Genomic DNA, 14,591 nt, shown 5'->3' on the forward strand with positions numbered 1-14,591 from the left:
TGGGAGAAATGGAGTGCTTAATAAATGTGTGTGGTCAAACAGGAAGAGATAAAGTCAAAAATGAATGGTGGATGAATGAATGCAGAATAAATACAAAAATAGTTTGAGGTACTTTGTTCAGCTGGAGAAAATGAAAGAAGATCAAAATCCAACCAAACAAGCAGATGAAATAGGAAGGGGTCATGAGGAAGGGGGAAACTAAGAAAGAATGATTAGAATTGATGAAATCCTCAAAAAAAGCAAGATGAGATTTAAAGAGCAAAAGTCAATATATAAAGCAGTGTATGAAAAGAAAAGATATGTTACAACAGAAAGGTATAGAGAGAGATACAGTGAATAACAGTCAGTAAAAAATAAATTTAGCTGTATTTCCTTTTCTTACATTATGCCATAAAGTCCTCACTCCTTCTCTACTTTACATACTTACCTGCAAGAAACAACATGATAGGTATGTATCTAAATATGCATACATCAAGCTAAACAATTTGAATCGTTCTTCTAATATATAATAGAGAAGCCCAGAAAAATAAGAATTTCTTTTCAGACTGATTTTAGATTATTCTGACTGTAGTAATGGTAAACAGAATTCTTGAGAATCTGAGATCAAAACACAGTACATTCTTTGCTGAAAATAGGACTGCTTTGTAATAACAAGCAAATTATCAGGAATCATACGAGTTACTGAAAAAGCAAAAAGTTTATTCTCAATTTATAAAGGGCTTCACTACACATCAACTAAGTAGAATTCAGAATCCTTCTTGGAGCCATTAAATAGTAAATCCTGAAAAGGCAGATTCAATCATATCAAACCTGAAATTCACAATATTCTAATACCACCATTCCACTTACAATGTATACAGATCTGCTTTTAACTGCATTCTTATATTGTTCGGTAACTTCAGGCAGCGGTTTATCTGGAGATCTTCGGATTTTAGTCCTGTCTTCACTAACTTCCATAAGTTCAGTCTTTGATTTCTTTAGTGCCCCGACTATTACATCAAAGTCTTTCGTAAGGCGATTTAGCCTACAAAACGGAAGAGAAAGATGTTATTTTTATTATATTATTTTTGTTGCCTCAGTCAAGTGTCTTCTGACAGTCACACATCTTCTGACTTTTAAATGAAATGTGTGCAATCCCTGCAATTAATCTTCTCAACGAGGGTAGGTGAAAAAATAGAATAGTAGTACTACATTCCCTCACACAACTTTTTCAGCAGTATATTCCAGCAATCTTACAAAAAGCTTCTCAGGTGGCAAGGTCCTGAAAGAATAATATTGATTTTTAACCATTTCTCACTCCCTTCAATGATTTTTAAAGGTAAACATTTCTCAGAGGGTTTTCAAATCACATCTGCATGTGTCTTTTACAATAGCAGTATACAGCCTCTGGTAAACTCTGGGAAGAGAGCCAAGCTCCCACGAGAGGATAGTATAAGCTCCAGAGCTCAAAACATCAGCCAGCAACCACCTATACAGCAGAATGTTCCACCAACTTCAAGGTCAGGTCCAGATAAGCATAGGAGGCATAAATGCCCTTGATTTAATTGAAGCGAAGATACAGACATCAGCTGACCCTACCCTACGGAAGATGAGGAAGAACTAGGCCAGTTATTTGGCACCCTCCCTACAGAAGACCAGGAAACCACCACATGCAAACCTGAACCACTTAAATCAATGCTTCCCTCAGAGACTGCTGCAACTGAGTCTCTTAATACTTTACTATCTTCTAGCTCAGGGGTCGCCAACCTTTTGGACCTCAGGGACCACCATTTAGATCCCAGGGACCACTAACTGGCTCTGCGGGCGTAGCCTAATTTGCGGGTGTGGCTTGGTGGTTGTGGGACTGGCTGGGCATGGCTTGTATGTAAATGTATTTATATAAATATTGAATTTTTCATAAAAAAAGAGCAACTTTTACCCAAAATCAAGCAAAGCAGGCAGACAGATTGAGTTGCTCACAGAATCACAGATTCATTCAGAGATCTATCTATCTGCCATCAGCTAGCTCAGTCTCTCAAATTTGCTTGCCGTGAGTCTGCACTGAATTTGCTTGCAAGCAAACCTTCAGTCCTAAGGGAGGTTCGGCTGTGCTTAGCTACAAAGCAAGAAATCCAACTGTTTCCTGCTTCCTAGCTAATCTAAATCTCCCGGCACAGCAGAACAGATGATGGTCGGAAAAAGGAAAAATAGCAACTTAGCAGACAAGTTTGCTGGGTAAGGAGTGAGTGGGCAGGGAGGGTTCCAGCGGGCCATGTGGGCTGAGCAGCCTTGTGTTTCTGCGCAGCCTGGATTAATTGCTTTGAGGGGTTGCTCTGGGGGTGAGATTTCTCTGCGGCCCACCAAAATTTTCTCACGGCTCACCAATGGGCCACGGCCCACCGGTTGGCAACCACTGCTCTAGCTGTCCTCCTGTTGAAAAGCTGACAAGTTCATTTTCCGAGTAGGTAACACTGCCACAAAACAAACAAAGACAATGCTGCAGCCCAAAATTCATCCAAACAGGTGAAAGGAACACCAAGCTGACTGATGGGACACCACCTCTTTATGTAACTCTCCAGATGTTCACCCCACAGGTGGTATTTCCTCACAAATGAACTTTAAAGAGTGATTCTATTCATCTAATGAATGCCCCATCCACAACTTGTTATTCCTCTTTACAAATGAATCCCTTTCAAAGCAGCCCCTGAACATGTTCAACCTACTGATTCTCATCCCCAGTCTGGATTTACTTGTTCTACTCATGAAATGTCCCTCATGAGAATTAACCCAGATTCAGGAGACTGGCCAATTAACTGGCATCAGGTCTGCTCTCCATCTTCTTCCTCAGACCACAATCTACTCATCCCAAGTGTTGTTTCATCTGAGCACTTATCCAGAAACAGCACTCTAAGAGAACCAGCAAACTGACAAGTACAACTGTTAGTCCTCAACTAACAACAGTTCATTTAGTAACCATTCAAAATTACATCACTGAGAAAAGTGACTTTCGACCATTCTTCACACTTATGACCGTTGCAGCATCCCCAGGGTCATGTGATCAAAATTCAGACCCTTGGCGGCTGACTCATGACCTTTGCCTTGTCCTGGGATCATGTGATCCCCTTTTACAACCTTCTGACAAGCAAAGTCAATGGGGAAGCCAGATTCACTTAACAACCATTTTACTAACTTAACTGCAGTGATTCACTTAACAACCATGGCAAGAAAGGTCGTAAAATGGGGCAAAACTCACTTAACAAATGTCTCACTTAGCAACGTAAATTTTGGGCACAATTGTGGTCCTAAGTTGAGAACTACCTGTATATCCTACTAATGATCTGTCATTTCTTGGAACATAGCTGAGTGGACTCCAAAACAAGCAGACCCAGACTTTTTAGGATATCTGTACAAATTTGATATTATCTTTTGTGCAGGAGACATGGATGTTGGGTGAATTCTCAATCCCTAATTATTTTTCTCTACTAGCTCCTGCACAACCTAGCCTCAGAGGTGACAAACCTAAGGGGGAAAGGGGGGCTCAGCCTAGAATATTTGATAGACAAGAAAAATCCAGTTTAAAGAAATACGTGGACTGACATGCCTTTTTTCTATTACCACCAACTTTCCCAGAATTAAACCATTCACTTCTCCAAGAGCAGCCTTCTGCATCCTACTTTAAATTGTTCCAGAAGGCCCCCTGTTCCCTTCATAAGTTTCCTTAAATAGGCTTTTTTAGTATCAAAAGCACAGAAATAAAAGCCTACACTTTTATGTGAAGCAATGGAATTGCATACAACTTTTGAGATTTAAAAAGTCAAGCTTCTGTACTTATGAGTGTAGAAATATGAGAAATATATCAAATGTAGACTTTTTTTCAACTGTGTTGAAATAGAATTCTTAATAAATGTCCTCATTCCATGCAGGGGGAAAAGCTATTCATCTATATGCAAAAAAAAAAAAAGCCAGAACAAAACTCTACTTGTGCTTTAACAAGTACTCCCCTCTGTGGGTATAACTGTTTTTAAGGAGAAAAGGCACAGGAGATACATGGCCAGATATTTCAAATTATGCTGCAGAACAACACACACACACATTAAAAACTCCCATTTTCATTATTATGGCAATTAATAAACATGAATCAGTAAATAATCAAGCTGACACAATGAAAAGTGCTATTTTTCAGAGATTTAAAATCAAGTCTAACCTAGGACACAGGTTTACTATAAAATAGGAGCAGCTCTTCTTTTCATTACGAAACTATGAGCCCACTATTAATATTACCTATTGAATTTGATTATTGTTTCTAAAGTCACCCAGCCATCATCTGTTTTCATCTTCTCTTGAAGAAACTTGTCCCGGGGTAAATTGTGGTCACCAAAGTAGTACTGTGAAATAAATAAGAATAATACAAACATCAGAAACCAAAATATGATACTCTATTGCTTCATTTAGCAGTTATCCAGTTCTAGTTCCCTTTCTGCAAAAAGCTTTTATTGCATCTTTTGCCTGTACCAGTTGGTCCTCACTTACTAACAACTCATTTAAAGTTACAATGGCACTGAAAAAGGAGACTTATGAGCTGTCCACAAAAGTGTAATTATCATAGCATCCCCAAGATCATGATTCAGGCACTGAACTACTGGCAAGCATTTACGATGGTCACTGTCTCCTGTGGTAATGTGACCGCCATTTAGGCCTGTCACTGCCGGCATCTAACAAGCACAATCAATGGGGAAGCCAGCAGGAAGTAGAAAGTCGCTGTTATATGACATCACACTTAACAGCCCACAGTGATTCGAGTAAAGACCACTGCCAGAACTGATGTCATAAGTAGGTGCAGTCGTGTAATGTTTCACTTAACAATCATACCATTCAGCCAGTCTCAATTGCAGTCAGTATGTTTGGACTACTGGTACTAGTTTAAAGATTCCTGTTCTTCTTAAAATGTAAACAGTGTCACTGAAGTAGTTATCCTAATGATTGTTTTATATTATAAAGCAGGGGTCCCCAACCCCCGGGACCATGGTCCACTACCAGGCTGTGGCCAGTTTGGAAATGGGCTGCGTAAGTGGTGGGCTGGCATGCACACGTGCAGCGCAGCTTGACTCATGCGAGCAGCGGGCCAACGCATGTACGCACCACCACTTGTGTGGGCAAGTTCCCCTCTTCCCCCCTCCCCCCAAGGTTGGGGACTGCTGTTATAAAGCACTACTAGAAGACTTAAACATGGTAAAAAGTATGGATAACAAACTGAGCTATATTATCAATTCCAATTTTTTAAAATGTAAAATTCTGATTTGAGATTGTATCCAATAGATAGTCACCTCTGGGTCAATCAGTGCATATGTTTACAATTTTACTATAGGGTAGCCTTTATAGTACTTTAGCTGTAGTGTAGAACAATCTGCCCCAGTCTCATATATTTCAGATATATTGGATTATATGCCCTATTATCCAAAGCCTTACATTTGCACATTATCTTAATATGCATACCAGAAGTATTCATACCTCAATCTGTTGACAAACCTTCTTTTCCAAATCAGACATATTTTCACTATCTCCGTTTTCAGCCATTTTCACTTCCTGCAATTAAAGCAATATTTAGAAACACTGCACATTCAAGCCATTAAGACCCCACTTTTTAAAGTATATCTTTAATCTTTTAGAAAGATATTTTTCAGTACATCTGCATTGCTCAAACCAGTCACATTAAAGAGAATAATTAAAGTGAAACTAAAAATGAGAATAGTATATAAAATTAGATACTGTCACACAGGAATAATCAATTTGCTGACCCGGGAAAGTATGAACCCACTGGTAAAAAATGTGCCGCATGACAAATATAATCATTTGTTAATATGACTTCTAGGGTGGCCTAAATGTCTATAAATATTGCAAATTAGATGTATTAAAAGTAAGAGCCAGAAACCCAATAGGTTTTTCATTTCTTTTTTTCTACTTTTTAGTATTTTAACCGTTGTTAAATTTGCTTGTTTATATATTTTTTCATTCACATGTATATATAGCAACAGAGAACATACAATGGAAACTTTAATATTAAACAATTAATTTAAGATCAAAATCTCTATTGCACAGGTAGTCCTTGACTTATAACATTTCGTTTAGTGAATGTTCAAAGTTACGACGAAACTGAAAGTGAATTATGACCATTTTTCATAGTTACAATCTTTGCAGCATCCCCATGATCATGTGATCAAAATTCAGATGCTTGGCAAATGATTCACATTTATGACCTTAGCTATGCCCTGGGGTCATGTGATCAACTTTTGCAACCTTCTGACGAGCAAAGTGGGGAAGCCAGATTCACTTAATAACCAAGTTACCAGCTTATCAACTGCAGTGATTCACTTAACTCTGGCAAGAAAAGTCATAAAATGGGGCAAAAGTCACAACAAATGTCTCCACAGAATTTTTGTTGGGCTCAATTATGGTTATAAGTTGAGGACTACCTGTACAACAAATTCTTTGAGGTGAATTTTAGTAGTTTTTTTCCCCTTCAATGCTATATTCAACATTGGATAAATAAGTAATGTTATGCTTATTATATTGACATCCTAAACTGCAACAAATAATTGATATGGCAATTAGAATAGAAAAGAGAAAAAATATTGTAAGCTATCTAAACAACAGAATGTTAATCGTCTTTAATAACAGTTTATAAACTTTACAGTATTGAAACAGTGCAATATTATCAAGATTTGTAACATAATAAAAAGGGAGTGGAGAAGAATTATATCCAGCAGGTCTGGTACTGAAGCAAACTGATCTCAGTGTCAAGCAATTTGTTATGAGAGAAGGTCCTAATTCTTGTCCAGATCTGACTACTGAATGGTATTAGCAGGATTTTCCAAAAGATTGGAAAAGCAAGCAGGCAAATTTTAGAGGCAATGATTTGTAAGATATCCTGGAATCAATTCTCAATACAGCTAGTCCTCAACGTTCGACCACAATTGAGCCCCAAATTTATATTGCTAAGTGAGAAATTTGTTAAGTGAGTTTGTCCCATTTTACAATTCTTCTCACCATATACATTAAGTGAATCACTGCAGTTGTTAAATTAGCAACATAATTGCCAATTAGTTATATAATTAGTAACGTAATTGTTAAATGAATCTGGTTCCCCCATTGACTTTGCTGTGGGAAGGTTGCAAAAGGCGATCACATGACTCCGGGATACTGCAACCGTCATAAATATGAGTCAGTTGTCTGAGATCTGAATGTAAATCACGTGACCATGGGGAATGCTGCAACGGTCATAAGTGTGAAAAATGGTCATAAATCACTTTTTCGGTGCTGATGTAACTTCGAACAGTCACTAAATGAACTATTGTTAAGTCAAGGACTACCTGTAGTTTACACTGTACCTGGGGGAAAAAAGGTGTAATTGGTGAATGTACATATTTATTTGTTCATTGTATATCCTTCTTTTCTGCCAAGAGTTCAAGAAAGCTTACACAGCACTCCTTCCTCCACAGTTGTCTACTCAACCCCAAGGCATAAACTGGGTTGAGAGAAAGCAACTGGCCCCAAATCTCTCAATTAATTTCTGTGGCTGAGCAACTGTACAATGTACAATTTACACATCACACCCAGTAATTGAACCACAGACATAATCTGAGCCATAACCATCATACCACAGTAGTTACAATATATGTTGCATGAGATTATATTATGCAAGCATAATACAATCTCAGATAAAATTGTGTATTAACATACTTGCTGCAGAATTCTGGATTGCTTAACCTCATTATCTACCATGAACAAGTCGCCTTAATGACCATGTTTGATAGTGTATGTCACCACCATAGGTAAAGATAGGTATAGTTTCAAATTGAGTATTCAGATGCAATGTGAAAGTGGAGTAAATAAAGTCATTTAAAGTTGAATTTAACTCACTTAACTCATTGCTACATGGATATATCCATGTTTTCTGGAAGAAGTAAAAAGTCTGCCATTGCCAACTTCTGGGATTTTTTTTTAACTTCCCAGTCTAGTCTGCCGCTGTGGGATTTCATCCAAAGACTAACCAAGTTTGCAGCCTATTTATCTTTTTGCAAGTCTGTTAAGTGTTACCATAGAACTGTAACTAGCTGGCAACTATTGAACTTGCTTGTGAAAACATGCTAAAAGGGAAAATGCTCAGAAGTGGTGCAAATTTAAAAAAATGGAAGCAGCATAGTTTTCCTTACAAAACTAGATAAACAGAATGTCATATTTTTGCTAAAACTTATCCCATCTCTGATCAATATTAATCTAACCAGTACAAAAAGTAGGGCTTTCACTTTTCTGGAGGAAAGCAAAAAGATAATGAATCACTGGATCTCTTGGATTGACTGATACCTATGAATTATTTTTAGATTCATTAAAAACTTTAACTTACCAAATGCTATTCAAATTAGAATGAATGAACCTTTTAGTAGCTATATTCGAAGCAGTTTAGAATTCAACTTATACAAAAATGCTTGGGTTATAATTCCTTTATTTGCTTTCTCTAATCATGTTATGAATACCCGTGATACATCCTGTTCTTTTTTGTATTAGTAATCGTGCCATTCCATTTCAAATCCCACCTTGCAAGCTTTATAAATTTAAAACTAGAAGCTGATAAAAAAGGAGCTTTATTCCCAATTAAGCAGCATTAAAATTTGTTCTTTTTTTTTTCCTTCCAAAAGACTGTTTCCCCAGTCAAATATTTCAGCTAGACTCAAGGGGTATTGATTTTTCCATGAGAAATACAGAAGCTTATTATTCCATTCTCCCAAGTCCCTTGAGCAAAACTTGGTGTCTGATCAAATGGTTTCGGGCAGAAAAACCAAATGAAGACTTGTTCCAACCTAGCGAGTTAATACTGAATGGACAGCCCTCAAAATGAATGAAACAGACCCAGCAGGAGCAACTGCACAATGTATAATTTACACATAACACCCAGCAATTTATTCATCATTTTTATGGACTGTCACAATCCTAAAGGACTCTTGGTAGTTTACAAGTATAATCTGTGAAGTTTTCATACAAACTAAGCATCACGGCTTGTAAACTATGGTCTGAGTATATTGTATAAACTCCCTTAAGTCAATAAACTATGACTCTGCATGAGATGGGAAGCGAACACATTCCAGCATAACTTGTAATCATATATATTTATTATTCTCTTTGAATAATGAAGCTTGGACCGCAAAGCTGGCTTCAGACTTTCCTTATTTATAAAAGATATAGTAACTTTCTAAAAATAAGCCCATCATTGTTTATAAAACAGGTGCTAAATTATATGTTTACTATTAAAGATATAGGAAGACACAGAATAGAGAAACAGAATGTCAAATATATCCACATTAACAGAATGTCATTTTGGCATCTGTTGAGTTATATTACTAAAAATTTAAAATACTATTAATTCAAATCTTTACTTTGGTCAGACCAGTATAGAATTTAGAATAACAACTGTTTCAATAATAATGAAATCTTTGAGATATAAAAAAAAAACCTGAAAAGCTAGGGTTACCCTATTTAATTTTATAACACTATACATGTTGTTTTGAACTATATATCAGTGTCAGAGCTTTGATTCCCAAAGAGATCTTGATTAAACCACTTAAAGCTGTGGAGACTCCATATGAATGGCATCCTTATTTTCCACCTTGTAGAATACTACCTACTTAATCCACCCTTATATTGTTTGTTAGATTTATAACTTGCCTTTCAATCAGAAACTCAACAGTTTTTCCTCTTCTTATTCTTCCCCACCAATTACTTTGTAAGGAGCTAAGAGAATACTACATGATAAAATCACCAATAAGTTTCCATGGCTAAGGATGAATTTCAAACTGAGTTTCACCACTCCTAGCCCAATAACTTGCTATCATCTTAAATTTACTCAGATCTCCTCATGATGAGTCCTAAGTGAGGGTTGTTGTCCTACAAAGAATTTACATGCAGATCTATTCATGTACAGTTTTTTTTCCATTTTTTTTCTATTGAATTAATGGAATAACTAATATCTGATGATATTGTGCTATTATTTTCATTATTGTGTGGCCTTATCATTGTTTTAATTGAAAACATATACAGAAATCAGCTATCCAACCTATGTTTTGAAGCAAATTACTAATTATTTCCAATGTAAGTTGGATCTACAGAAGCAGCAGATGGCAGAGAAAATTCTGCAGGTGACACACTGCTTTTAATAAAGTTTCTGAATAAAGTTAATAAAGTTTCAATGTTACAATAATCCTGCATACCAAACAGAAAAGGTCTGGAAAAATTTCCCCCTAGTTTACTGTCCTCCAATGTAGGATTACAGCTCCCAGAATTCCCCTACCAGTTAGCTGCCAAGATTATTTCAAGGTTCCAGTAACCAGAAGAAAAATTATTTAACAGAACGACTGTTAGCATCATCATTAGAAAAAGTGTGTGCTACTAACTCCTGAGCATTTTATCATAAACCCTCCACACTTGGTTTCATTTCCATTTTACTCCAAATTGAAAAAGGGAGAAAAATCAGCACCTAAAAAGAAGCTGGTTCTCTACTATTCTCTACAACTATGTGCATTACAAGTAAGGGATTGTATCTGCCCCTTACGCGCTCCATGTGACATAGCACTACATTCTCACAGTTCAAAACCGGGGGCGGGGGGGTCTCTTTCTCCCCCGTGGAGAATCTCCTGAAGTTTAAACGGAAGAAAACGAATTCCTCCCTTCTCCTACTCGGAGAGAAATACTCTCAAAATAACACGGGAACGGTCCAAATGATCCCGCTGCCTCCTGCAACCTGCAAGTGGTAGAGCCCGATACAGTGTCGAGATTCTACCGCCTCTTTCGGCTCTCCGTATTAGCGCAGCTCGATCGCCCGGCGAGCCCGAGGATCGGGCGTCATTTGTGGATCCCAGGAGCCGTAACCCCACCCCCCAGTAGCCCCCAAAGTTATTTATTCATTCGTTATTTGAACTTATTAACCGCCCCAACTCCAAGGGACTTCCCTTTCCAGTATCCCTCCCCTCCGCCCCGCTGCTTGTACACTTACAGGCCCCGACCAAGGCAAGAGAAGCGAACCGGCGAACTCCTCCAAATACAGAGCGTAGGAATGCAACTGAGGCTTAGGGAAACTCCCCATTTTGCAAACTCACCCCCCGAGACTTTCCGCCAAACCCGATAGACGGCGGTCCCTTAGCATCGCTACCACGACGATACCTCCTCACTCACGCGGACCCCATTTGACTGTCTCGTTAATGGGATATTATTAACACCGCGAGGATGGGGAGAGCTGTGCCGCCCGCGCGAAAATTACCTACGCCCTCCGCGTTAAATACCATGAGCCACGGCCTCGACGCACGTGGGGAACCGAATCAACACCGCAGCCTCGAAATAGAATGGGTGTATATCGCGAAAACGGAGTGGCGGGAAACGGTGTAATAACTGGAGCGTGAGGCAGCCAAACCGACCTTTCCGCCCCTCCCAAGAGCAGAAGAAGCGAGCGCTTCCTCCCCCGACGATTCTTCGAGAGGCAGGCCTCGGCGGCAGTTCAGGCTCTTACCTTTTAACGCCGCTCTTTCCTCGCCGGCCAGCCCAGCAGCCAGTGCGGCAGTAACCACACCTCCTTCCCGTCCGGACCCACGCGGGTTGAGTTTCATCTCCGCCTTTACTCCTTTCTGGAGGACTCGGCGCCCTCACGGACGAGCCAGCCAGCCAACGCAGATTCGAACCTTCCGCTGCCCGGATTCGCCTGCTCGAAGAATTCTGTTGGAATTCTTCCCGCCGCTGGCGGGATTTTTTGCAAAGGCCGGCCTTCTTCGGAGAAGGAAAACTTCGCGTATCTTAATGTCTGTGGAGATTCTTAGTCATCCAATGGTCACGGTTGTCCCAAAGGTGGGAGACAACTGGACTTCGGGGTTTTTTCTCCCTTGAAGACGTTTCTCCTCTCATCCAAGAAGCTTCATCAGTTCAGTTCTTCAGAACTGAAGAAGCTTCTTGGATGAGAAGTTCAAACATCTTCAAGGGGGGGGGAAACAAAGAAAATCCAGTTGCCTCTTGAAAAAAAATTCGCTCTTAGTTTTGCTTTTTCTTCTAATGGACGGCTTGCACTCGTAATTCGTTAATTCCGTTATTGCACTAAGACTAAAGAAGCTGCAGAATAAGACACTTTACAGTATGTGATTTAGTTAGGTTTGGCTTCCCTTCCTGTGCTGAGTGAATCCTACATTGTGGGGTATAAACAAGTGTAAGTACTCAGATATTTGTGGACCTTATTTATGGAACTGAAGAAGCTTCTTAGATGAAAAGTGAAAAATGTCCAAGAGGAAAAGAAAAAAAAACCAAAGTCCAGTTGCCTTTTGGGAAAGCACCTTTGGGACAACAATGACCTGGATGATTGAAAATATCCATAGATGTTCAGATATTTGTGATTTATTTAGTACTATATATCATAGTCAAGGAAATTGTGATCTAGCGTGAGCTCAGCTACTGAAACTTTTAAATAAATGCTTCATGCACTTAAGTTATGAAGCATGTTTTTATTTAGTCTGGTTATCTGGGTTCACATTGGGCACTGATCTAGAAATAACCTGAGATCAGTTCATCCAACACACTGCTCTAAAATAGAAGCTAGTTTGTGAGATAATGCACCCTGCAATGTGCAATGCAGCATGGCTTAACCTTTCCATTAGAAGGGTAGGAAGGAAAAAGTGTGCACTTTGCCTTTGAAGTCTTGGCATAAAGCTGCACAACTGGCCATCTTGAATTAATTTTAAACCACTTCCATTATCATAAACTAGGATTAAACATTTTACAGGTTGATAGAAAAGTTAGACCATCCACTTTAGTGGCCCACCATAGATTACCTGATAGATCTTATTGGTTTTTAAAAATAATTTGTGGTTCTTTCTAAGGTTCTGATGCATGGTGCAAATTAGACCTTAGTTGCTGTTTGTAATGGCAGGAAGCAGTTACTTTATACATGAATCATGGTGTAGATATTCCCTGCTTATGGATCCTGGAGAATTCCCTAATGAAGAGCAAATTCATTTGCAAACTGCACTCAAGGTCCAGGTTATCATATTCAGGTAGTCTTCACCTTATGACCACAAATTGAACCCCAGATTTCTGTTACTAAGTAAGGCAGTTGCGGTTTTGCCCCATTTTATGATTTGCCACCTTTGTTAAGCAAATCACTGCACTTATTAAGTGAATCATCTTACAAACCTTGTAGATATCACTTTGAAAAGAGAATATGATCTGCAAAAATAATTACAGCAATGAAAAATATTTTTTCTGTCAAAAAATTTGTCTGAAAATGATAGCATCCTTCAGCTTGGATGATCCCATGAGAAATACAGGTTGTCCTGTATTTTAGTTCGTTCTGAGACCATTCGAAGTTACAAAGTCACTGGGAAAAGTGACTTATGATTTTCATACTTACAACATTTGCAGCAGGGTGATGTGAACAAAATTCGGAAGTTTGGCAACTGGTTCATATTTACGATGGTTTCAGTGTCTTGGGGTCATGTGATCCCATTTTGCAACCTTCTATCAAGCAAATTCAATGGGGAAGCCAGATTCACTTAACTGTGTTTCTAACTTAATAACAGAAGTGATTCACTTAACAAATATAGGAAGAAAGTTGGTAAAATGAGGCAAAATTCATTTAACAAATGTCTCACTTATTAACATAAATTTGGCTTTCAATTGTGACCATAAATCAAGGACTACATGTATTAAACAAGAATACCTTTCCAGGCAGAACTGAAAATGTAATGTAATTCTAAAACGAGAATACTTTGGTATACTGTCCATATATTATTATGTGATTAATGGCAACATATAAATCATACAAAGTTTGTTTTGGTTTATTACAATCAAAGAGCAATACAAATCGTATTGTACTGTACAAAATACAAATTAAAACAAATAAGTAAACATCCTTAGTAGAAATTGAACTCCTAACATCTTCTTATATAGAAAGTAAGGCAGCAATGTTGCAACTGTATAAAATTTCATCTTTCATATCAGCCAGTAGCAAAGGAGGCAGATAATATGCAAGAATCAGCATAACATGTGCTAAATGTGTCTACCTGTAATATAGGTAGAATATTAGGACATGGTTAACTAATCCCATCTCTTCAGACCACATGGAGAAAGACATTCTGAAAAAGGAAGGCCTGTGTATTGGTCCTGTAAACCAGGGGTCCCCAACCGCCGGTCCACGGACCGGTACCGGTCCGCGGAACAAGTCTTACCGGGCCGCTGGTTGCTGGCGCCGCCATCTTTTTGGTAAAAAGTGCTTCCGGTGAGCTTTTCCGGTAGAAAGCTCACCGAAGCACTTTTCATCAAAAAGATGGCGTAGCGCTCGGTGAGCTTTTCCGGGTAGAAAGCCATTTCTACCCGAAAAGCTCACCGGAGCGCTGGCGCCGCACTTTTCGTCAAAAAGATGGCGGCGCCCAGTTGATGCCGGTACCGGGCCGCGGCGTCAAGAAGGTTGGGGATCACTGCTGTAAACCAGGGATCTCCAACCTTGTCCCCTTTAAGCCCGGAGGACTTCAACTCCCAGAATTCCACAGCCAGCGCTGGCTGAGGAATTCTGGGAGTTGAAGTCCTCCGGG

At 38.9% G+C, this 14,591-nt stretch overlaps 1 protein-coding gene across 4 annotated transcripts in view; it reads right to left on the bottom strand.

Moving 5' to 3' along the window:
* Positions 1–11,574, bottom strand: part of SSB (small RNA binding exonuclease protection factor La) — a 22,824-nt gene extending 11,250 nt beyond the window's left edge. Inside the window, exons 1-4 of one of the 4 annotated variants that reach the window (XM_087949754.1) lie at positions 11,531–11,574; positions 5,488–5,562; positions 4,261–4,364; positions 850–1,024 (exon numbers count right to left, since the gene is read on the bottom strand). In XM_087949754.1, coding sequence (XP_087805880.1) covers positions 850–1,024; positions 4,261–4,364; positions 5,488–5,553 — 345 coding nt within the window. In that variant the 5' untranslated portion in view covers positions 5,554–5,562; positions 11,531–11,574. Of the gene's footprint in view, positions 1–849; positions 1,025–4,260; positions 4,365–5,487; positions 5,563–11,020; positions 11,077–11,284 lie in introns of those variants that run through there. The other 3 variants (XM_087949752.1, XM_026685059.2, XM_087949753.1) reach the window with 3 other exon arrangements.
* Positions 11,575–14,591: the final 3,017 nt, after the last annotated feature.

This window comes from Notechis scutatus, chromosome 1 (assembly GCF_049901735.1).
Source record: "Notechis scutatus isolate UNSWTSFEM ecotype Mainland chromosome 1, rNotScu1.2, whole genome shotgun sequence".
NCBI lineage: Eukaryota > Metazoa > Chordata > Lepidosauria > Squamata > Elapidae > Notechis > Notechis scutatus.